The sequence below is a fragment of the Grampus griseus genome (assembly GCF_964374135.1).
Source record: "Grampus griseus genome assembly, chromosome: 7".
NCBI lineage: Eukaryota > Metazoa > Chordata > Mammalia > Artiodactyla > Delphinidae > Grampus > Grampus griseus.
Genome location: NC_139001.1, coordinates 1,333,955 through 1,358,933, shown reverse-complemented (window position 1 = coordinate 1,358,933; position 24,979 = coordinate 1,333,955). Strand labels below are relative to the sequence as shown.

At 48.4% G+C, this 24,979-nt stretch overlaps 1 protein-coding gene across 1 annotated transcript in view; it reads right to left on the bottom strand.

The window, feature by feature from the left end:
* The window catches only part of NDUFA10 (NADH:ubiquinone oxidoreductase subunit A10), a 49,150-nt gene that overhangs the window by 4,509 nt on the left and 19,662 nt on the right, over window positions 1-24,979 (bottom strand). The window contains exon 9 of the mRNA XM_082658176.1: window positions 20,378-20,486. Within this exon, the coding sequence (XP_082514302.1) occupies window positions 20,378-20,486 (109 nt within the window). The remainder of the gene's footprint in view (window positions 1-20,377; window positions 20,487-24,979) is intronic.

Sequence of the window (24,979 nt, the reverse complement as noted above, 5' to 3'; positions counted from 1 at the left end):
GGTGCCCCCGCGGCGGGTGGAGAGCACCCCAGGCAAAGGACGTCCCAGGGTGTCTCCGGGTGAGCAGTCCAAGAGCTGCCCTGGGGCTGAGCCAGCCAGAGCAGAGGGACCGCCCACTGCACACCGGGGACCGGGCTAACCCTTCCCTAGAAGACAGGCTGCTCTAGACCCACCAAAACGGTTAAACATCAAGCCCCGAAAGCTTAAACTGACTTGCAAGTATCTTAACTGCCTGCCATTCAACAGAATGAAACAAAACCTGGTGCTCACAAACATAAAAGCTCATGACTTACGGCAACCGATGTTCTAGACACGTGAGAGAGAGAAATGTAGCCTGTAACCAGGGCAAAAAAAGTCAAGCAGACTAAGGACATGACAAAGATGATGGATTAGGAAACAAGGACATTAAAACAGCTATAAAAATACTCAATGTAATCAAGAAATTAAATGGAAAAAGAAAACAATGAAAGAACTGGAAAATATAAAAAGAACTTCCAGAATTTAAAAGACCCAGGATTCCCGAAACACAGATTCCACTGGGTAGGTGTGGCAGCCATGCAGATGTGCTGCTCAGATGCCCTGCTGCGAGGAGGCCCGAGTGGCCGAGGGCCCAGGTGCTGACCCTCTGGGCCCGCCACCCTGCTCACGCAGAGGCCACGCCTCCCACGTAAGGGTGCAGCCCACGACCAAGAGCAGCAGAAGTTCCATGGCAGCCCATCCGTGGGCCGTGGGCCTCTTTCAGCAGGAGCCTTTGGCTCTAGGACACCCCGTCGGCCTGGCCAAACCCTTCCTGGACTGTTCCTCCCCAATCTCCTCCTCCCCGCTTCCCTGTCACAGGGCCAGACTCCTTCCACTTCAGGTCTGGTCCCTTTATCCTTCACAGGGGCTTCCCTCCAAAACCTCATCAGTGTTTACTCCCATCCTGGCTTCTGTTTCTCGGAGGACCCAAACTAACGCAATGAATTAATAGCGTTATTACATGTAACCGCAGAAGAAAACAGCAGTGAACTTGAAGACTGAGCAACAGAAACTATCCCAAACAAGACACAGAGAGAAAAGGTCAAGGACAAATGGACAGACCCTTAGTGGCCTGTGGGACAGGATCAAGTCATCCAGCATATGTGCACTCAGAGTCCTCGATGGGGGAGGAAAATGATCTGAAGAAATAACGACCAAACATTTTCCAAATGATAGGAAAACTAGAAACCCTCACCACCAAGAAACTCAGTAAACGCCAAGCCGGACAAACAGAGAGGAAACCACAGGAGCGCATAATAATTAAAGAGAGAGTAAGGGAAGGTCTTAAAAGCAGCCAGAGAAAAAAGCTCCATTAGGTACAAGGGCCAAAGATAAGAATAATTTCATATTTCTCATCAGAAACTGTGCAAGCCAGGAATCTATGGAGTATCTTCAGTGTTGGCAGAAAACAACCGTCAACCCAGAATTCTATGATGAATGAAAAATCTACCAAAATGAAATGGAAATACATATCTTTCTAAACAACGGCTAATAGAAGTCATCACTAGCAGGCCTGTAGTAGGAGCTCAGCTATTGAAGGGGGCTCTGCTCAGCCAGGTGAAACCTGGACCTGCATGAAGGAACCGAGCACAGCAGGAACCACAGCTGCAGGAGGAAGGGCAGGAAGGAGGAAAGACGGAATAAAAAGCTCGAATGAACTGTTTAAAGCCAAAGTAGTAACAGTATATCCTGAGGTTCCTAACATGTGTGGAAGTGAAATACACACGCGTAACAGCACAGAGGACAGAAGGGGGGAGAGAAGCCGGCTGCGAGGGGCTCGCGTCATGTGTGACGTGGCCCGATGCTGGCTTTCTGGGGGACCGTGACAAGGTAAAGGTGTGTGCACTGCACACCTCACAGCAGTCACTAACGATGAGATAAAGAGGTGCAGCGGATAGGTCAACGGAGGGAATGAAACAGAACCACGTTAAACAATCAACTAGCACACAGAAGCCAGGGAAAGAGGGAGTAAGACGCTGCTGCAGGGCTGAAACGTGAGCAGGTCAGGAGCAGCGGGTCCCTCAGCAGAAGCGCCTCGCCCTGACCCAGGAAGCCCCTCCCCGGAGGCGGCTGACAGCACAAAGGTCACGGGCGCGCCCCCTTCAATGGATGACCTCGGTGCCGGTACTTCGGTTTCTGCTCAGAGAACGTCTAACTCTGCAGCCCCAGCTGCTACTGCGCGCAGTTACCTACCAGCTAGAGAATCACTCTCAGGGAAGAAGTCCCGTAAGAAAACTGCCGCTTTATGAAAACTAACGATTCGGGGGGAAAGAACACTCAGTGAGTCTGATGACCCGATGCCCTTGGAAACACCATTCGGGAGAAAGCCGACCACACCCCCGCTGCTCAGCCCCCATCAGACGAATCGAGGGTCCTCACGGGCCCACAGCGAGCCTCCTGGACGTGCGCGGACCCGCTCTCCCCAGCACTGGCTGCCCTCCCTGGAGCGCCCTCCTGAGCGTCTCTCTCTTCCTCCTGAACGCCTGCCCTAAACGATGCCCGCTCCTCCACGGCACCTTTCCTCAAGCTGAGGGAGCCAGCACCACTCCTGGGAACCCCCGAGTCCACCGTCCCATCCTATGGGTACCCACCTTGGTGATGCCTGCCGCAATGAAGATGGACTTGGATCCTAGAGGGCGGCCTGCCTGCCAGCCCCAGCACCGCCTTGGGATCGGACACGGGAGGTCAGCAGGCAGGCACTGTCTCGGAGGTAAAAGATGTTAAGTGACGCACTCGAGGTCACCAGGCGAGAAGAGGCAGGCTGACACCCGAGCCCAGATGCTCTGACTCTCGAGTCCAGGAACGTCTTGCCCACCACCCCCTGCAGGTATCCGCTGTATTAAACGGCGTCTCCGTGCGCTGTTAGCACGTGAAGTCCCTGCACCACGTGGAGCTTTCCCCTCCTGTCACCCGGTACACACTGAGCTCTGCCGCTGGGAGACTGCAGGACGCATGTCAGGGTCCAGTCCACAACTATCCTGCCCTGGGAAGGCCCCGCTTTTCCTGCCCTTTTACGTGTGCCTCAAAGAACTACCCGGGGAGCGGGGGCACTTTTATTTCTTAGCACCACCTCAGGGGTAGTCAGTGATGCTCCGGGTTTCCTGGTTGGAAGAGTTTTCCTGGAGGACTAAGTATATGTCGTAATTCTAGCGTCAAATCCTATGCTGTATTACCGTAAAAAGGAGAATTTTTTGAAAAAGGATGGACCACGCCTTGCCTCTTCTGGATCTGCTCTACTCCACTGGGGCAGTAAATGGTACTATTAGGTACTATTGACTCTGCTCTGTCTAGATGCACTAAGGAGCTGGAAACTACTAACTAACTGCGGGGTGGCTCGGGGACTCCAATCGCCCACCCCTGTTACTCATTACTGCATACGAATGCTGATGAGCCCGGCTAAGAATTTCTCATTAATTTTAAAGAAGAGCACCAGAGAAATTAGTTATTAAAGTCACTTCTCTGATATACAATTCCCCCAATTTTCCATTACCGTTAAACATAAATCAAGTATAAAAAAAATGAAATCAACTTCCAAAAAATCTTATTTTATCAAAGTCCATTTTCAAAAACAATCTTTTTATTTTAAAAATGAGTGCCTCCTATTTTTAGCACACGAACACCACAGCCTATTACACATACATCCACACTGAGGTCCCATCTTCACACCACACGTGTCACAACATCATATACTTTAAATGTCTGAATCCATTTAACTCATATTAACCGTGAAGAAGCAAAGCTCCTAACTCAAGCGCCCGTTCAAATACCTGGAAGCGGGATGTGTCCTAAAAATTCTAAAACCCAAGTAATGACTGGACACACGCAAAGTCCAGGCACCCCTGGTGGGCCAGGGTGCGTGTGAAACACTACCCTATCATTTCGCACCAGCAGGTCCCTGAGAAAACCTGCAACTGCACACCAATCAGTGCACCTGGTAGAACGTCTACCTTTTATCACTAACTTTCTTCTCCAAGGGACATACGTTATTTCCTGCACGCAGAAATATAAATAACGGGACATGGAGACGAACACTGGACTTCGATCATGAGCTTTCCACGGGGCATGCACTGAGGGCAGAGGGGTGCGTGCCTCCTCCAGCCACAACTAATGAAGGACAGACTGAAGACACTGAGCACCTACTTTCACGTTAAACGACTTCTAAACTGAGAATCGGTGTTTTAACATAAAAGATAAATACCAAATTAAGCCCTAACTAAGGTCTGAACATCGAGAGGAAACATGAAACGAGCGAGCCGGTACCTTTCTTCTTCTGCGGGTTTAGGCACATCGATCCTAAGGCCTTGCTGTTTGCTGCGGCTTCGTCTTTATTAAGGTGAACTTCGTAAAGGCAAGAACATACAGTGTTAACATATTAAAGTTATTAAACGTCTCTATTTTTAAAAATGGTAAAGAGGAACTTGATACGGAAAATGAAAATAGTAACCTGAGATAGTAAAGAAATAAAAATAGCAGGAGAGAAAACCGAAGATCCTGTTGTCCTAGCAACTGTCTTGGACAAGATCGGATTCGTGGAAGGAACGCAGTATCTTAACAGCATCTGGCCTCCTTAAATTGGAAAGAGATGGAATCGGTAAAGTGGAGACCGACTCACAGCTTGTCTACCCCAAGGGAGGGCTGCACAGTAACAAAAAGTGACCTGGCACAGTGCCTGAAAAATGACTTAAAAGAATTAGCAGGCGCTCATGCACACACTAGGTATTTACATGAATTTGTCTATAGGGTCACTTCCAAACAGAAAATGGGGGGGGCTGTGTGCATGAAAACTGCGTTGACACATGCTTCTCAGGCTCCGGGGACTCACGCCCCTGAGAGCCCCGGGCAGGCCCTGGACACCAGAGGGGAGGCTGAAGGCCAGCAGGACCCCAGCCGGTCCAGCCACAGGACTGAGCCACACACCCAGGCCACCAGATCCACCAAACCAAACCAAACCGACGTTACGAGTTCTTCTGTTCTATGAAAACCCGAGCTCCCTTCTCTCCTAAAAAGGTCGCTCCGCACTAGTGGAGGCCCCAGGGCCACCACACAGCTGAAGGGGCAGTGCTGACACGTGAACTGTGCCACGAGCCGCCGGCCCAGGCTGCACGGGAGGCCCCGTGGCCCCAGCCGGGACGTGGGCGTGAAGGGCTGCCTGCCATGGACGGCAGATGCCGTGGCCTCACCTGCCCTCCCGGAGCCGCGGGGCCTCACCTACCAGCGGCGACGAGAACTGTCATGCCTTCCTGTGGGCACAGCGCGGGGCCCACCCACACGGGGGCTCAAAGCTGGCCAGCGAGGCCACTTCGTCAGCCTCCTCCCCCACCCCGCTCCCGTCCCGTGCCCTCAGGCCCGCTCCCACCGTGACCCTCTGGCCTCACCCTCAGGCCAGCCTCCCCGACTCCCGCCTGCTCCCGCCGCCCCGGGTGCCCCAGGTGCGCGGCCGCGGGGAGATGCCTTCCTGACCCGACCTCCACCCCGCTTCTGCCGCACACCTCCTCCTACCAGTGTCGCCCTGGGCTGGCCCCCGAGCCTCACGCCCTTCCCTCGTCTCTCAGGTTCTCCTCACAGGGCTTCTTGCAGTCAGTGATTCTAAACAAAGCCCGCGGCTCATCCCAGGGGCCCACAAAAGCCCTTTCCCCGCAGCGAGACTCAGGATCCCCGAGCAGCCGGGAGCCCCCGGGACCTGCCTCGGTTCCCAGTCCTCACCACTCCCCCTTCCCGTCATGAACACACGCCCCGGAGCCAACACACCAGCCCCCCTGCCCGCGGCAGCCCCGTCCCGGCGGCCTCCAGCCCTCCAGCCTTCTCCTCTCGGAGAAGACCCAGGCCCCCAGGCTCCTGACGACTCGGCTCACCCCCTCGTCCTGTAATCCCAACACCCGGGCCACCACCGTGAAGCCCTCTCCCCCGTCAGCCCCCAGCGGGAACCTCGTCACATCCTGTGTCCACGTGTCTGTCGCCCCCACCGGTCGGTGACTCTCCAGAGCTCTGTGTCCTTAGAGCCGCGTCTGGCACTGAGAGCGCAACGAATGGGCGCCAGATGAATACACAGGACAGGGGAGCTCCCAGGGCCCCTTCCTGGCTCTGCGGTGTGACAAGCGTGGCCACCACGGAAACGTATCACTGCACGCTGCGGAGCCAGAAAGCACGCGCCCAACTCCAGGGCTGCAAGAGCTCAGAGGCCCCATGAAGAAGTTCCCGGAAAAACAGGCCCCTTCCCAGGATATGGGCCACCTGTCGGGGCATAAGTCATGCAGAACGCATGCCCAAATGTCAGCGTGCACCTCAAACTACACAAGGGCAAGCAAAAGAAAGAATTACAAACGCCCAGGAAGCAAAATGAGTTGCCTGGGCCCTGTGACCTGGACACTTCCCAGCTCAGGCCCCGGCCCCCCTGAGTCTGTCCAGCCTCTAAAGGAAAGCTATCCATAAACCAGAGTGCCTGACGGTCTACAACGAAAGGCCACTGTTGCCACAAGCAACTCCCCCTCTTAGGAATCCCCTGCACCCCCACATCGTCCCCACTGCCACCAGCATCCAGTTCAGAGCACACCCAGGTGTGGTCTACACTGCTCCCCACTCTCTTCCTAGGACCATACACGTGAGTCTGAAAGTCGTAAGACCAATACCCACGTCCATCGCAGGGACCTCAGGTGCCCACTCTGCTGTCTCGCAGTCACAGCCCTTCCCCTGTGGACCCTCTTTCGTTTGAATCCTTCAATGATAGTTTAGTTTTGAAAACCTAGGGAGTAAGAACAAATCTGGCTGCACAGGGAACAGCAAGGTTGCCCCGGGAGACAGCAGCTGCGGGGAAGGAAGGTGAGCTTGTCCTGGTCACAGCCATGCCCCCGTCGTCTCTCACCCACACCCTGAAGCTCTGCTTCCCCGCCTCCACCCGTGCCCCAGTCGACACCCAACACGGCACGCAGAGCCATCCTCCTAACACGTGGTTCAGATTCTATCGCTCAGAGCATGCCAACGGGCCACAGCTTTGCTACGACTTCAACCAAAGTCCTCACACCACAGCCCACAGGCCCTTGCTGCGCGCGCCCTGCTACCTTCTCACCTCACCTGCACTGGGCCCGCCCCTCCATTTCACCACGTGGACTCTTCCTTTCCTAGAACGTGCCAAGCCTGCCTCTACCTCCCGACCCTGCCCCCTCCGCGCAAGTGCAGCCGGGACACCCACGTCTTCTGGTACCCAAGGCCTCTCTCCACAAAACAGCTCCCACCCGGGACGGCTTTACTTCCGCCCCACAGCACTCAGAGGCCCCCCCACGTATTTGGTGATCGCTTGCCCATTCCTCCCCCAACTCTGTCTTATTCCCCAATATCCCCAGTGCTCAGAACAGTGCCTGCAACAGAAAGTGTTGGCTGAGGGGTAAGTGACTCGATGTAGAACACGGCCTGAGATGACCCCACTGGGGCGTGTCTGCAACGTCAGGCTCAGCACCACGTGCGCGGGCTGAGCCACCATCCCTCGTGCCACTCAGTGCTCTGGAGATGCCCGAATAGCTCTCCTGGACAGAATCCTCCCATCACCGCACAAGCCTTTTATCCTCTGCGTTTCCCTCCTACGCCTTCAACGCTGGGGACTGAAAGATTTCTCCATCCCGGGGGTTCACTGAGCAAAGGAAGACACAGAGCTCCCCACTTGGACCCTCTGTGGAAGGGACATGGGAAGAACCAGCACCAAATCAGCTTTCAGATCATACAGAGAAACAGACGCCTTCCATTTCCAGCAAAACAACAGCCCGATACCCTGAAAAACCTCGTGATATAAAACCTCTACAAATGCTTTTAAATGCACTGATGGGCTCTGCGAGAAATCATAAGGGGCTGAAATGAAGAGCGAGCTGGAAACCAGAGGGAGAGTTGCAGCCCCCGCCACCCCGGGGCATCTGCAGAGCCGCTGGGAGGCAAGGCAAAGCGGCGCCCCGTGCAGGTGGACACCTGTGATGCACCTCTGCACATATGCACAGCTCTGAGGGCGCACCCTCAGGGGAAGGCGGGAGGGAAGAAAGCGCCCTGACGGCAAGGGGGTCTCAGCGGGCGTCTTAAGAATTCACAGCCTCAGCCTGTCCTCACACAAGTGTGGGGTTCCAATCCTCACCATGTGGGGCCTGGAATCCCACAAGCAGCAAAGGAAGCTTAAATCCCGGTTCCTCCTGCATCTCAGGGCCTGGAGGCGGCAACAGACCTTCCAGGAGCGGGGCTGTCAGCGTGAGCAAACAACACAGGATGCCCCGTGAACGAAATATTTGGGGCGTGCTTACACCGAGAGAGTCTGGGTTCACCTGAAATCAAACGTCCCTGGGGTCCAGGGATAAATACCCACGAAGCATGAACTCAGTGTCCAAAGTCTCCAAAATGCAGAAGGAAATAAGCCACCACGGGTAAGAATCAGAGGAAACAATAAACGACAGAGTCAGGCCTCCAAACCTGAGATCACACACAAAAGACAGTGACTGCATTTAAGATGTTTAAAGCAAGAGAAGAAACTGAAAACAGAAGCAAGGAATAAGATCCTACCAACAAATCAGAAAGTACCCACGTAACAAAAAAGAAATTTCAATCTAGACCTATCTTGGTTAAACTCTAAAACACCAAAGACAGGAAGAGTAGAAAGTTCCTGAAAGAGAAAAGGAGACCATAATATTTCATTTAAAAAAAAAAAAAAGGAAGCAGACACTTCTGGGGAAGAAACTGTCATAAAGGGACTTCCCTGGTGGTGCAGTGGTTAAGAAGCCACCTGCCAATGCATGGGACACAGGTTTGAGCCCTGGTCCAGGAGGATCCCACATGCCGCGGAACAACTAAGCCCATGCGCCACAACTACTGAGCCTGCACTCTAGGGCCCACGAGCCACAACTACAGAGCCCGAGTGCTGCAACTACTGAAGCCCGCACACCTAGAGCCTGTGCTCCACAACAAGAAGCCCACGCACCGCAACGAAGGGTAGCCCCTGCTCGCCACAACCAGAGAAAGCCCGTGCACAGCAACAAAGACCCAATACAGCCATAAATTAATTAATTAATTAATTTTTTAAAGAAAGAAGAAACTGTCATAAATTCCTATTGCTGGGGTGTTTATGGCCATGAACATATGGAAAATACCACTTGCACCTGCATAAACAATTAGTATCACAAATTTTCTTACCTCCCGTTTGTTCCCCTAGGAACAAAATTTGTTCTTCTGATGCAAGCTTCTTGTTGCCCCTCCCTTTCCCTTCTGAAGTTAATCATGTAAGCGTCTAATTTTAGCCATTTACCACCTACTTATTTTATAATTCCCCATATGCATATGAATAAATTTTGGTTTACTTTTTCTGTGTTTAAAGAAAAAAAAACACAAAAGGACATTGCATGACTTTTTCCAAGAATTAGAAGTGTTGGCCAATAATTTCCAGCCACAAAGTATCAACAAGTTCCATATCCACCATAAAATATGCATACGATATAATGGATGTATTACGAGAACACCTCCCTCCTCAGGCTTCCCAAGTGTCTCCATAAGCACAGTGCAAGTGCCCTTCAAGCTCCTCATGAAGCCATGAAGTGTGTCTCTAAGTTTATCCCCTTGTTGTATTAGTCAGGATGATACAGTGGAGCCCGAACAACGTGGGCTCAACTCTGTGGGGCCACTCATCTGTGGGTACTTCTCGATTGTCAACACTACCGTGCCACCCGGGCCCTGGGTGGCTGAATCCACGGACGGGGGAACCACAGACCGTGGACATCGAGGCCCGCCTGTAAGTTATATGCCCCCACGTTGTTCAAGGGTCAACTGTATAAACTTCTCACGTTGTCAGTGGAGTTTGGCTAAAACATACTTAACATTAATTTTTTTTTTTCCTAGAATATGAGGAACCAGGGAAACTGATTTCTACAGACCACTGCCATAAAAAAGCACCCCATCAACCCCCCCTTATTCCAGGAAATAAATGGCCACAAAACACCCTCCACTCTAATACTGAACCAGTCCTTCTCTAAAAGAAACAATTCCTTAAAATGTTCCCAAACTGCTGGCTCCCTCCCTGCAGGGAACCAACCGGTGTCTCGGTGTCTCAGACACACCAGCCTCCCGGCCGCTCGCCTGGGCGTTTCTAGAAATACGCTCTGCAGCCTGGCCAGGGAACCTTCTCTGAGGAGCAACAAACCTTTCCAGCTACAAACAGCTGCAGAAGACGCTCACAGAAGGGCTTCACTCATTCGTCTTTATCCCTCATAACACGCTTTCTAGAGGGAAATTTGGTAATAACTGTTGCTCATGTCTTCAACACTCAAAAGAAATTCTGTGAATGAAGAAATATAGTCACCCTATTTACATTCTAATTTCAATTTATCATTTTTTAAAATATCAAGCAACTAAATTTCCTTTCAGAAAACAGCATTCCTCTAAACAGTCACACAATTTTTACCCCACAGACAAATATAAAGGCTACGGCAGGCATGGTGACTTCTGGGAAGGGGGAAAGAGCAAAGACACAGCGGAGAGGCCTGACAGACATACCTCAGCCAGGTGTCAACGTCAACACCAGCAGTGATGTGTCACGTTGATGGTACTTAACCCTGTGGTCTTTCTCCCCCAAACACACACATCCAGGCTAATTGTAAGGAAAACACCAGACAAACTGCAGTTGATGGACATTCTGTAAGACACCTGACCAGTACTCCTCAAAACTGTCAGAATCACTAAAAACAAGCAAAGTCTGAGAAGTCGTCACAGCCAGGAGGGGCCGATGGAGACGTGACAATTGAAAGTCACGTGCTATTCTGCATGGGATCCTGGGACAGAAAAAGGACATTAGGGAGAAAACGATGGAAATCTGAATAAGGTATGGACTTTAGTTAGTAACATGTATCAATATTGTTCAGTATTGGTAACAAATATACCACAAATATAAGACGTTAATATGGGAAGCTGGGGTATATGAGAACTCTCCAGTACCTTCATCTTTCTGTAACGCTAAAACCGTTCTAAAAAATGAAGTTATTTTTTAAAAACAGTTAAGCATTTTAAAAGTTAGATTTCCCCAATCATTTAAATATTGATTAAAAATTTCAACATTTCTAAACTTTAAAATTGTAAGTCCAATACAGTATTAATAGATTCCCTTTAATGCTCACAGATTAAAAATAAGACAGAACTTAACAACGATGAAAACCTGCCAAACAGCCTCCCCGTGTCACTGGGTAAAGCGACGAGTACGTCCAGCTTCTGGTGGACTAGTGCAGAGCAAGCCCCTCCCAAGCCACCAAGACAAACGGACAACATGAAAAAACACCTGTGCCGAGACATCAAAGGCAGGGTGGTGCCAAGGCCCCAGGAAAGGAAAGCAAAAAGGACGGCTGCAAGGTGACTGCTGCCCCCCAGGGCCCCGCCCACTCTCACTGGCAGGAGCCTGGGGGCTGAGCCAGCCCTCAGCAGGGAGGGGGCCATGGGGACAAAACTGCAGGTCAGGACCCACCAAAGAGGGGGGCTCTAGTACAAGTGCTCCACCAGGAAGGTCAGACAGGAAATACGCCAGACCGCACACACCTAAGTGCAGCGTCCCCTGGCTTGGTTTCTGACAGACTCGGGAGCCTGCCCTACTAAAACGCTGCCAGAAGACAGCAAGGACAGCGACAGCAGCCTCACGCTAGCTGTACAGTTCTTCCAAAATAATGACTGGCCTTTTAAAAAATACCAGCATACCAAAAAAGATTAAATGTCCCCAAACGGAAAGGACAGAGGGAGAATCAGTTTAAACAGATGGAACAGAGGTCCAGATATTACGGTTACCAGATAACTTTGTGATTAATATGTCAAAGAATTTAGATAACAAAATAATTTCAACAGACAACTCAAAATTATAAAAAAAATGGAAATTCTAAAATCAAAAAGGACTACAATTAAAGTTAAAACTTCCAATATAGAAAATACATGTCTAGGAGCAGATTGGGAAGCGCTGAAAGAGTAGTAACTTAGAAGACAGACTGAAGAACATATCCAGGCTGAAGGTCACAGAAAAAACAGAATGAGAGACACAGAAAAGAGGGACACAGCACATGGTGAAAAGGTCCAACATGTGGTCAAGTGGAGCCCAAGGAGAGCAGAGAAGACGGGGTGTAGCAACATTGACGAGGTGCCAGCAAGACTCTTCTAAAACTGACAACGAACGTCAGCCAAAGAATGTTCTGAGCTACAAGCAAAGCACACACAGAAGCACAGACGCACACACCCCAAGACAGTGTGACTGCTCAGAACCAAGTCAGAAACACCACCTAAAACAAAACAAAACAAAACCAAACCTTGCCAGAAACACAGGAAAACGGTCTTCAAAAGAGGTTTGCACCTACATGGGTGGGCAGCAGGACACAGCAGAGGCTGGAGAAACACCAGTGGAAACTGTGGAAGGGAGCAGTGGTAGCAGTGGTGGGAACCTGGTGATACACTGGGGGGAATGATCCAGGAAGGAGACGCACTGACCTGAGGGAAGCCAGGTTTCTCACTATCTGAGAAGGACGTGGGCTGGGGGACAATGAGAACGAGCCTTGTTGTGTCACTCTGGAATTGAAGGTACTGATGTGAATTCATAGCTGTCAGTATACTGAGAGACAGAAATGAATACAGATGTATACGGAGAAAACAGAAATCTGTGAGTCCACAGTGATATAAATAAATAAATGAAGAAACAGAGCATTTCTTTATAGTAGAATAGTAACTAATAATGTAGAAGGAATGACAGAATTAGGAAAATTACCTAATAATTAATTTAGCCATGAAAATCAACAGATGCTAACTACTGGGTCAAGGTTTGATGAGAAAATGGATATTTACCTAGTTTCAAAGTACTTCCCCTGAAAATACTTATTAATTACAAGGAGTAAAAGAATAACTTTACAGCGAGGACACTATCTCAGTCAAGTGATCAAAGTTAATAGAAACAGTGATGGGACAAAGAGGAATCACGTGCTACCTGATAAGATATAATGAGTTCTGTGACCTTCCTACAAAAAACACATGAAACCTAAATCCAATCATGGGAAAACATCAAACAAAACCAAACTGAGGGATATTAAAAAGTAACCATCCTTTAATCTTCAGAAGTGTCAAGGTCTTGAATATCAAGGAAAGCCTGAAGAACTGATCAGATTCAAAGATTCTAAAGAGACAAGATAATTAAATGCAATCCATTATCCTGGATTAGACCTTTTTGCTCTGAAGAACATTCCTGGGACAACTGATTAGCCTTGAACAAGGTCTGTAGATTAGAGGTAGCAATGTATGAATGTTAATTTCATTTATCTACACCTAACCCAGAGCAAACATAATATTTGGTGAATTATTGAAAACTTCCTCCACGAGATCAGAAACAAGAGAAGGACGACCACTGTTACAATTTCCCAAACCTTAGTGCATATCAGAATCGGCTGGAGGACTCCTTAAAATAGATTCCTGGGCCCCATCCCCAGAGAATCTCATCCAGTAGGCCTGGGCTGGGGCCTGAGAACTTGCATTCCTCATGAGTGCCCAGGTGATGCCGATATGGGGACCACACTCTGAGAATCTGTGCATTAAGATGTTTGAAGATAATGGGGTATAATGATGACCACTTACAAAGGTTCAGAAGTTATTTTTCTATTCTTGCTATTTTTGTAAGTTTGAAAAATTCCAAAATAAAAACTAGAACAAATTAAAGACCATTTTAAACAATAAGGGTGAGAATTTGTTGTCAGCAAAGCTTCCTCAGTCAGAAGAACTATGATCCTACCTGGAGGTATGGAGACCAGGGAGGGTAAGAGCAGCAGCAGGGCAGCCATGGGTCAATCTGCACGAACTGACCACATGAACAATAACCACAGTGTCCCGAGGGCTTAAAATACATGAAGAATTACGATATATGACAAAAACAACACAAAACACAAGAGTTGGGTAAATGGAGTTAGAAGTGTTATGAGGTCCTTACAGTGTTCTGGAACTAGAGAGCTACTAACTTATAACAGAAGTTAATAAATCAAGGATGAACACTGTAATTACCAGGTTAGCCACTAAAAACTATTGAAAGAATGATAACTAGTAAGCAAATAGAGGGGGAAATGGAATAAAAATGTTAAAAAAAAAAACCTCTTAATCCAAAAGAAGGCAAGGAAAAAAGACAACAAATACAAAGAACAGGTAAGAAAAATATAAAACATGTAGTAGGATAAGCTATTTAAACACAAATGTATCAGTAATTACACTAAATGTGAATGGACAAATATTCCCAATATTTAGACTGGACAAAAACTAAAGACATAACTGTTTTCAGGTTAAAAGGTGTCCACTGGAAATACAAAGATACAGAATGAATGAAATTAAAAGATGTAGAAAAAGCAATAGCATGCAAATGCTAACCAAAGGAAAGTTGTAGACACTACATAAGTTTCAAATAAAGTAACCTTTAAGGTAAGAACCATGACTAAAGTTAACAGGGAAAATTTCATAACACATAAAAGGGTGACTCTATTAGGAATGTAGAGCAAGTCTAAATTTGTGTATGTCTAATAATACGACCTCAAGATACACACAAAGCAGAACTTGACAGAAATACAGGAGGCAGAAACCCACACAGAGTGACAGATTTCCAGACGCCTCTCACAGCAAACTGACAGAAGAAGGAAACAAAAATCAGTGAGCATAGAGACAATCTGAAGAATGTGATCAAGAGACTTCCTTTCAATGACGCTGCAAGAACCTTGCACACAATGGGGCAGAGTAGGCCTTCTTCTCAAGGACCGTGAAACATCACCAAAATGACCAATGCTCGGCCGAAGAGTCAGTCTCAGCCATGTTCCAAGAACAGAAATCATAAGACTGTTTCTGCCTAAAGTGAAATTAAGCAAGAAATCAGTAACAAAAAGACAATTAGAAAGATTCCAACTGCTTTTAAATGATCCAATATAATTTGAATTCGCACACTGGTCAAAAAAGAAACCAGATTAAAATCAGAAAATATTTTGAATTGAAGGATAATGAAAACATAACATCAACAATTATGAGATCAGGACTTCCTTGGTGGCGCAGTGGTTAAGAATCCACCTGCCAACGCAGGGGACATGGGTTCGAGCAAGCCCTTGTCCGGGAAGATCCCACATGCTGTGGAGCAACTAAGCCCGTGCGCCGCAAGTACTGAGCCTGCACTCTCAGTAGCCTGCAAGCCACAACTACTGAGGCCACATGCCACAACTACTGAAGCCTGCACGCCTAGAGCCTGTGCTCCACAACAAGAGAAGCCACCACCATCAGAAGCCCACGCACTGCAACGAAGAGTAGCCCCGCTCGACGCAACTAGAGAAAGCCCGCGTGCAGCAACGGAGACCCAATGCAGCCAAAAACAAGTAAAATTTTTTTAAAATTTTTTAAAAAAGAAAGAATTATGAGATCAAGTTAATTAAGACAAATTTGGAGGGCAATGTGACCAGCTTTACACGCATATATTCAAAAGCAAGACAGGCTGAAAATCAATGATCCACCCACTCATACTAAGAAGACAGAAAAACAGCAAATGAAAAGGAAAAAATAAGGAGCAATAATCAGTGAATTCGAATGTACAACAAACAATACCAAGCAAGAAGCTAGTCCCTAAATGACAAATTTCTCTCAAGAGTATAGAAGGAAGGGACACACCAGGACCAACAACAGGGATGGAGAAGGGGACAGCGGTCACCATCAGATGTGATCTAATTAAAAACATTAAAAAAGGACACTTTAAACAACTTAGTGAAAGAAATTAGAAAATTAGAAATGAGGGCAACTTCCTCAACAAACACAACTTTCAAACCTAAGAAGTAACAGAATATTGAACATTCCGCATCGATTAAACAAATTTATAATTTAAAATATTTCAACATAGCTCCATCAGTCAATCCTAAACACTGAAAGAAGCAGTAATAACAATCTTAGGCAAACTCTTCCAGAGACTAAAATGTGAGGGTCCCATCTCAGCTTAGTGTTTGATAGCAGCATGATCCTGATAGTAAATCTGACAAGGATATTACAAGAAAGAAACATTACCATCCAACATAAACACAAAACTCCTGAACTAGATACGTGAATTAGGTTCAGCTACACATGGAGAGTTTATAAAGCACACACAAGTGGGACTGACCCAGGAAACCAAGGTTGGCCTCACATGAGAAAATCAATCACTATAATTTTTATGACCATATTAACATAAAGAAGAGGAAAATCACCCGTGACAGACAAATGTGATAAAACTCAACACCCGTACTCGACAGAAGGTCCTCGGAAACTACTAGTAAAATGGAACTTCCCCAACCTGATAAAGAGTATCTACACCTAACCCAGAGCAAACATAATATTTGGTGAATTATTGAAAACTTCCTCCACGAGATCAGAAACAAGAGAAGGACGACCACTGTTACAATTTCTATCCAACCATGAACTAGAGACACACCCAATGTATTAAGGCAAGGAAGAGACACGGGTATAAAGATTAGAAAGAAACAAAACTGTCATTATTTGCTGGCATGCATTTTCCTTTTTATATGGGACTTTCAAATGCCCATTTTCCACACAGATTTAATTTTTGAAACTTGTAGTGTTTCCCGTAATTGTCGTGACGATGGCCTGGGCTGTTGGTTTGGTGGAATTTATTTTCTGAGAAGTGTCTCCTCCCAGCAGTGAGCAGGGCCACCTGGGGCCCTCACCCACTCCACGAGGGACAACGTCGGTGCAACTGAGTCTCCTCCACGACACGTCAGGCCACTCCGTCCCCAGGAGCCCTGCTGGACCTCCTGAGCCCCTCATCTGCCCACCCATGCTCGACCACAGTGCACGCCCCCCTACCTGGCTATGAGGGTCCTGCCTGTTCTGGGTACCATTCAACTTCTCTGGGGTCATTTGGCTCAATCCTCCTTGCTTACAGAGATAGAGATAAACACAACCTGTTTATAAAGAGACATACATTAACAGAAAAGACGAAATTCCTATGAACAGTCTCCCACTTGTAAAGATAACTGATGAAGTAATAAACACACAAAAGCATAAGCTCCCTGAAGACAGTGACTTGGGCCCCCTGCCGTCTCCCGCCCCTCTGAACCCCGTGCTCCCCTTCTCTCCTCACTGCAAAGCCATCTCAACCAGGACCACAGCTTCACAGGACAGTCAGACGCTGACAACTTCCAGACTCCAAACCCATTACGGGCAGACCTTGGAAGCAGGTTCAGGTCCAAACAACACAATAAAGCAAGTCATGTGAATTTCTGGCTTCCCAGCGCGTATAAAAGTTATGTTTATGCTATACTGTAGTCTATTAGGTGTGCAGTGGCATTATGTCTGAAAAAAAACCACTGTGCATGCCTTAAGGCAAACCTTCAATCGGTGAGAAACACAGTATCCACACAGTGCGATGAAAAGAGGGCGACCACCACTCAGCACCTCCTCTGGGGAATAACGAGCATCTCGAACTTGCCATGGCCAATGAAAAATTCTTGATCTTTCCTGGAAACCTGTACCTCTGCGCCTTCCCAAAGTCTGCCGGTTCCAACTCCAGAGTTCTAGTTCCTGAGGCCAGAAACCTAGAAATCAGCTTCCTTTTCTCACTTCCCAATACAAAAGTTCAACAGCCTCTGTCGGGTCTATCCACGACCTGAGCACTGTCCAAAACGCCTACGAGGACCACCCTGGTCCCAGCTGACATACCTCCCAGTCCGTATGCCGTTACCAGCCTCCTAGCTAATCTCCTTGCTTCTGCCTGCGCCCCTACTCAATCCATCCTTTAATCAGAAACCAGAACGTTCCCACTACCAAGTGCATCTCACAAATCATTCTTATTCCCCGTATCCTGCACAGGACAAGCCAGAGCCCTCACACCAGCCCGGGGGGCCTCCGCCACCTCTTACTGCTTGTCCCAGCCCGCCCTCCACGCTCCAGCCACAGTGGCCTCCTGCCTGTGTCTCTGATGTCCCAGACACGTGGAGCTGCGCCACTGCCTGGGTTCTCCTCCCCATGTGGCCACCTCCCCCAGCACACCCACCCCCTCCCCTCGCCCCTGCAGCCTCTGCTCACCCATCAGCTTCTGGGTGAGGCCTTCCTGGACCACGACCGGACTTCAAATCCAACTCCCCCAGCCCACAACAGCTGGCCCTGCCCTCCTCTGGGAATTTAATTTTCTCCACAGCACTTGCCACCGTCACTTAACGAATTCTTTGCTTCACCTTCTGTTTATTTTCTGTTTCCTCCCACTCGGATGTAAGTGCCTGGGAGGTCAGGGATTCTTCTCCGGGTCACGCGCTGCTTTGTTCCAGGGCCTAGGACAGGTCTGGCACCTAGTACACACTCATAATACCTAGTACCACTCATAACACCTAGTACACACACATAAATATTTAGTGGAATAAATAACTGAACTAATGAACAAATGGAGTAAACGCATGAAAGAACAAGATGAAAGCGCCTGATGCCCAAAGAACCTGAAATGAGCAGAGGCGGCTGCTCAGGTCATCCGAGGGCACCTTGCCCATCAGGTCACAGCTGCATACCAAGTGCACTGCCGCTTACATTAAAAAATGCAATGCCTTTTTTTCTTACATAAATTCATTTTAAAAGGAAACTCTGTATCAGCAATACAAGTGAAAAGCCATTACCACGCAACCACAGTAGGAAGCATAAGAAAAACCGCCGAAGCAAAGCCACGTCCCTAAACCCCACTCCACGTGGGCGACTGCACAATCTCTGAACCCACCGCCCGCTGCTTCCTTGTTTAAAAGTGAGGTCACAGAACGCTACAGAGGCGTTAAAGACACATTATCAGTAAATCACTACTCTGGTGTAATCAGAAAAATTTACAAGTTAAAAGGGCAATTTATTTATCTGTTTCAAAATTCTCTGTGCACCACCTCCAAACCCCCAGGGCCCCGTATATGGACTCACGGACACCACCAGTGAGACCACAGGCGCTCGCAGGGCTGCGATGAGGGAGGGGACTCTGCAGGGGCCAGGGCACCCACCCTGCAGGACCGAATTCATCAGAGGTCACGGAAGGGCTACAGGCACGGGACAGACTCTGCCGCTTTGGCATTTCAGCTCAGGCACTTCTGCACTGCAGAGGAGGGCTGCAGGGAGAGACCCGACGCGGAGGAGGCCAGACAGGAAGCTGCAGGACAAATTTAAGTAGGACGGTGGAGGCCGGCACAAGGTAGCGGCCCTGATGACAGGACAGCCGCCTGTAAGACAGCCTCATCAAGGCCGGGTGGGTCATTACATGTAGGGTGGGGACAGCGACGGGGTGGGTCTCTCGGCCTCGGCAGGAGCGGCATCGAGGCACCAGCGGCCGAGAGGAGCCAGCTCGGCCTCTGGCCTGCCAGCTCCCCTCAAAAAGAGAAAGAGACACCACGCATGCACTCACATCCCCGCAAACATGAGGAAGAAAGAAATGTGCCAAAATACTAACTGTAGGTCCCTCCGAGTGACACCTTTACAGTTTACGTACCTCCCCGAATGTCTACATTTAATAACACCACTTCCAAGGCCACCAAAAGAACGTACGTAGAAGAAAAGGCCAAGTATCTCAGGTAAGACAGGGAGCGACGGGGTACCGCTGGACATTCGATCGGCGCAGCTGCAAGCAACGTGCTAAGCGTCAAATCAGAGAATCACAGCCACGCGAAGACATCTAACCCAGATTTCAGCCCACCTAAGTGTCCACTGCTCAGCTTCGAGTTCTGACCTAAGTACACTCACTCCACACCTCTGCCGATAACCAAACACAACCACCACCGACGCGGAAACGGGTCACGTTCTCACTACCCCACTGACGCCACGATTCTCAGAGGAGGTGCTCACTCACCGGCCAGGTCCCAGGGCAGAACTTACAATATTCTCTAAGTTCACCATTCACCACGCTGAAAACAGGTAATTCACTAAAAAGCTACGGAAATTGGAAAGACGGCCGACAGGCAGTCGGCCCCGCCCAGCTCCCGCCTCACTCCTGCCCCTCCCCCTCCCGAGGGCTCCCGTCCAACCGAGCGCCTTCTGCAGAAACACACACCTTCCCTCCTTATGGAGGATGTACCGTGAAGAGGAAGGCGACGCCAGAGTGAAATCTGACATGAAAGGACATAGAGGAAAGCTGAGGAAGAGAGAAGGTTCTGATGTCAAGACAACACGCTGACCCCGAAGGCCGCCCGCGGCACACACGGCCCAGAGGGGCGGCGCCCTGCACGCAGCCCTGCCGCGTCAATACACTGATGAAGGGGGAAAGGAGAATTACTGCAGTGAAAACGGAGCTCTCTCACTAAAACAAACAAACAGAAAGCATTCTTCAGAGAAGTGACTTTGTGCCAGTCGTCTGAGACCCGGCACTCGAGGGCCTCACCTCCTTGAACTCGTGGAAGACCCGGTCGCTCTGGTGAGAGCCGATGGTGACCTCTGGGAGGTAGACAGGAATGGTTGTGTAATTCAGCACCTCCAACTTGTTCTGAACCCTAGAAGGTAAGGCAGATATAGTCACACTAAACATCAAAGTAAATACAACAAAATAAGCTATCAGGCTGGTTCTTTAAAACATCCATGTCGAGAAATTATCCACGCGCTCCCAAGCAGGCATCTCAGAAGCCAAACTCCCCCCCAGAGACCGTCCGGGCTGCGGCGGCTGCTCTTCTGAAACCACCTCCGCAGCCGGAGACGGGGTCTTTCAAGAGTCTCATGGCCACAGGTGACTCCCTTTGGGGACAGACACAGTTTTGAAAAATAAAAAAGGAGCCGCAGTGTGTTTTAAACATAGGACTACCAGGAATACAGAGCTAAACACAAACACCACGTGTCACAGTGCCGCGCGTGGTCTGCCCTCATGAACAATGTGCACATTTAATGACTCTTGGGGGAAAGAGAGACGAGCAACTCTCCTGCATCTCCCCCCGCCCCCCCCCACCGCCCCGCGCGATGCCCACACCGCCTGGGGGACCGATTCCAGGGCGGAGGCTGACGAGGCCTTAGTGGAACTGCAGGGCGGGGCTGGGGAGAACTGCCCCGCAGGACGGCCTGCTGCATCCCTGCTTATAAACGTCTCCTCCCCTGCTTTTCTCGGCACCGAGAAACACACATGAGAGGACACACTCCTTGCCTGACCATTTTATTTTGAATGCTAAAATATTTATACTTTGTTATAACTTGCTTATTTTAAATTAAATTTAGTCTGAATATAACCACTATACTTGAAGATAAAAAGCATTTTGAGTGCTTTTAGGAAAAAATGTTAAAGTTTCCTTTCTTAAGGGCTCAAAACAAAGAAAATGATTCTTTTAAATGGCCCCTTTCCCATTAATGACTTAGTTTCTGTCTGTAATGGCCCAAACGGAAGCTCTTTTAAATGGATCTGGCTCTCAGACGCTTTGTGAGGACAAGCCCAGCCTGTCCCCTGCACCCTGGGCAGACTCAGCCGCAGTCAGAACCGCCTGGTCCCAGCCCAAGCCCAGGTGACGCTCGGCCCCTCTCCCATAGAGGACCACAGAGCACTGAGAACCTGTGACAGGCTGAATGTGACTGAACAGGAGGCACAGGCACATCCCAGGGTCACCATAAACACTGTGTCTGTGTCACTCATATGACAACTAGTAATCCAATAACCTAACATCACTCCAAGCAAACACTGCTGCGACATCTTGCATATGGCTATAACGTACACGCTCAAACACGAGAAGTGTTTCTCAGTTTTAACCGTAAGTTGGTTATAGAATACCTTTCATCAGCATGTATCAATAAAGTACATATTTATTTTTAACACAAATAGAATTATACTATACTTATTACAGCAAGGATAACTTTTAAAGTGATCTCACCATAAACAATTTCAAATAAAAATGAAGTTTATATTTTTAAATGTTAATAAATATCAAAGTGGGGTATGATTTGATTTTCTCTGTGGTTTGAAAAACCTAACACAACCCTGAAGAACTGGAAAGTCCAGACTGGCCTAGGGGCTTGTGTGGAATACACAGAGCAACGGCGCCATCTATGCATAAGTTGGCGGAATTACAGTTTACACACAACCCCCCCCCCCCTTTCAAAATGGGTGTATCTTTGAACAAATATCTTCAAACTGCCTTTGGAGATTAAAAAAATAATCTACAGTGACTGTTCTCCCACTTACTCAAACTTGGATAAACTGCTCCTTCACTTTCTGACTACCAGCTTAAACGATGACCAAGAAGAGCCCGTGTGTCCTGTCTCCAGTAAACCCGAAATCTCAGCCTCCAAAAACTACAGACACATTCTAGATTGAAGATAAGCGAGGAACGAAGACAACAGGAAGCCTTTTATGACTCAGGAGCAAAAAGCAGTGAAAGGAAAAATTCTGTTCACAGAGCACTTAGTTTAATTAAGGAGATTCAAAACCTGAGCACACGCTCTTCACATCACAGGCCAAAGTGCCCCCCCACCCCCCGTAAGAAGACAGAGCATCCTACAGTGTGGTTCACAAAACGAGGTGCTCTGCCACATAATTCCAAAACAAAGAGTGAGGCCAAGAAGAGAAAGAAAACAAAAATAGTAAACTATGACTTATGACTCAAAGTGTTTCCCAATTAACAGAATGCTTATACTTTCTCCTAAAACATGTCCAAAGCATATTCTTTAGTTTCTCCTGAATTGCAAAGTTCTGCTTGAAACCCTATACTTCTGATACCAAACTCATACCCTGCAGTTTTTGTCGCACTGGAATTTCCTGTTAGAAAGCCATCCTCCAGGAGTCTTAGAAACACAAGTCAGCAAGGGCGAGAGGGGAGCCCAGGCTCTGGAGGGCGGGAGGAAGGTGGGCACAGTGGAGGCCTCACTGGTAACAAGTCTCCAGCACGAGGATGAAACCACCAGGGCGGCGCCGGTCAGTTATGGATTACGGATACGAACACAAAATGCTATCAAGGTTGGGAAATAAGCACTCACACGCACATAATTATACCCCACACACGTTCGGAGATGGTACAAAAATGTCCTAAACCAGTAATCTGGTCAGGTTCTAGACAAAATGAGTACAACTGGTAAATGGCAGGTTTACCATAATTATCTTAGAAAATGGCCATAATTTTCACTTGAGTCTCCCAAATTACGAAATGGTACTTAAATGAAAGTAAACACAATTACCATTGTAAACCGTTATGCAATATCCTTGGGAGGCAGAGGAGCAAAAAACTGCGAGAAGGAAGAACAATACCATTTATTTCAAAAATAATTGAACCAATTGAATGCTGTAATTTGTAAACTGTGAGGGAATGACAGGCTCCCTCTCCATGCTCTGGTATCAACATAACCGAATAACTAATAAGACTATGATCTTAAGACACGACTTTGGACATGGTGTAGCATCTAACTGATACACATGCCAGAGTACCTTTAGGAATTACACTGTGCTTACCACCCGTGGAAGGAGTGGAAAAGGCATCCCACATCCCACTGGGCTGCTGAGCCCGGTCTCAGCAAGATGTCAGGGTGCCAGGACAGTCACCTTTTTGTATGTTTTTCACGTACTCTGCCCTGCAGTAGCTAATGCTAACAAGAATCACATATAAATCCACATAAAACGACAGCCGGAAAAGTTAAGAGAAGGGTTCAAGTAGAAAAGAAGGTGCACAGAGCGAGGCTTAGGAGAATGCTCAGATCTTTGGGTAATTACTGGGCAGAGGGGGAGGTAATGGATTCAGGAGACTGTATCCTGATGGAAGAGGTAGAACCAGATGATTAGGACTCTGAATTAATTCTAGGAAATGAAACTTGGATTTATGCCTAAACCAAGATATGCCACTGAAGGATTCTGAGTAAAGAAAGAACAGGGTCACTGTGATATTTTATGAAAATTAACCTGGCGGGCGTACGCACAGGGGATGGGTGGGATGAAGAAATAACTAACCAAGGAACGGAGATCAAACCCCAAAGAAGAGTCACCGGAGACCAGCACCACCCTGAGGGCGGGACCCAGGGGAAGGTGAGGGGTCAGTAGGGAAAAGGAGGGTTCAAGCAGATGACCCCCGGGGAGGAAGCAACGACCCCACCCGGCCTCCAGGCTGATAGGAGGGAGGGCACAACGGAGACCGCAGGAGGGCGCGGCGAGCTGAGGGCTCCAGGACCTCAGCGGGGCAGTGCTCTTGGAGGCCCAGTCCCCCACCTGCAAGAGGACGGGAACCTCCACCAGGCGGAGTGCTGTGGACTCAGGAAACGTTTCCCAGACACCTCCCAGACACGGTGTCGACGCTGACTGTGTGCCTGGGATCAAGCTGACACCTTGAGCTCTCAGCAGAAGGAGAACACCACGCAGCAGCTCAGGCAGACCTCATCTCACGTGCTCTGCTCTACCGCACTGTGCAGATGCTGCGTCTCTTACAAGTTGGAGGTTCGTGGCAACCCTGCGCCGTCAGATGGTGGTTACGATTTTTCAGCAATGAAGTATTTTTTAATTAAGGTATGTACGTTTTTCTAGACATAATGCTACTGCACACCTAACAGACTACAGTTTGGTGTAAACATAACTTTTATATGCGCTGGGAAACCAAACAGTTCATGTGACTTGCTTTACTGTGAGACTTGCTTTACTGTGGTGGTCTGGAACCAACCTGCATTATCTCTCAAGTCTGCCTGTAAAGATTACTTTTTTTAAACAAGGTTCAGAACGAAATAGTACATAATATCATTTAGGTAAATTTACAAACACATATACATATGTAAGTATCTGACAGAAAACAAAGTCAACCACTAAGCTTTAAAAAACAAAGAGGGACTCCAGGTTCAGCTCCAACAAGGAAATAGCCTGGAAACCACCTCTCTAGTCCTTTACAACAAAGGAAGCTGAGAAAAATGAGAATCAATTGCTTGTCCTGGAATAACAGTAGCAACAACATATGGGTGATTAGAGCACACAGAGTGCAATGAACGACAGCAGCGCCATAAGGGATGGAGGGAGGAATCTGCCCCAGCCGTGAAGTGGTATCGC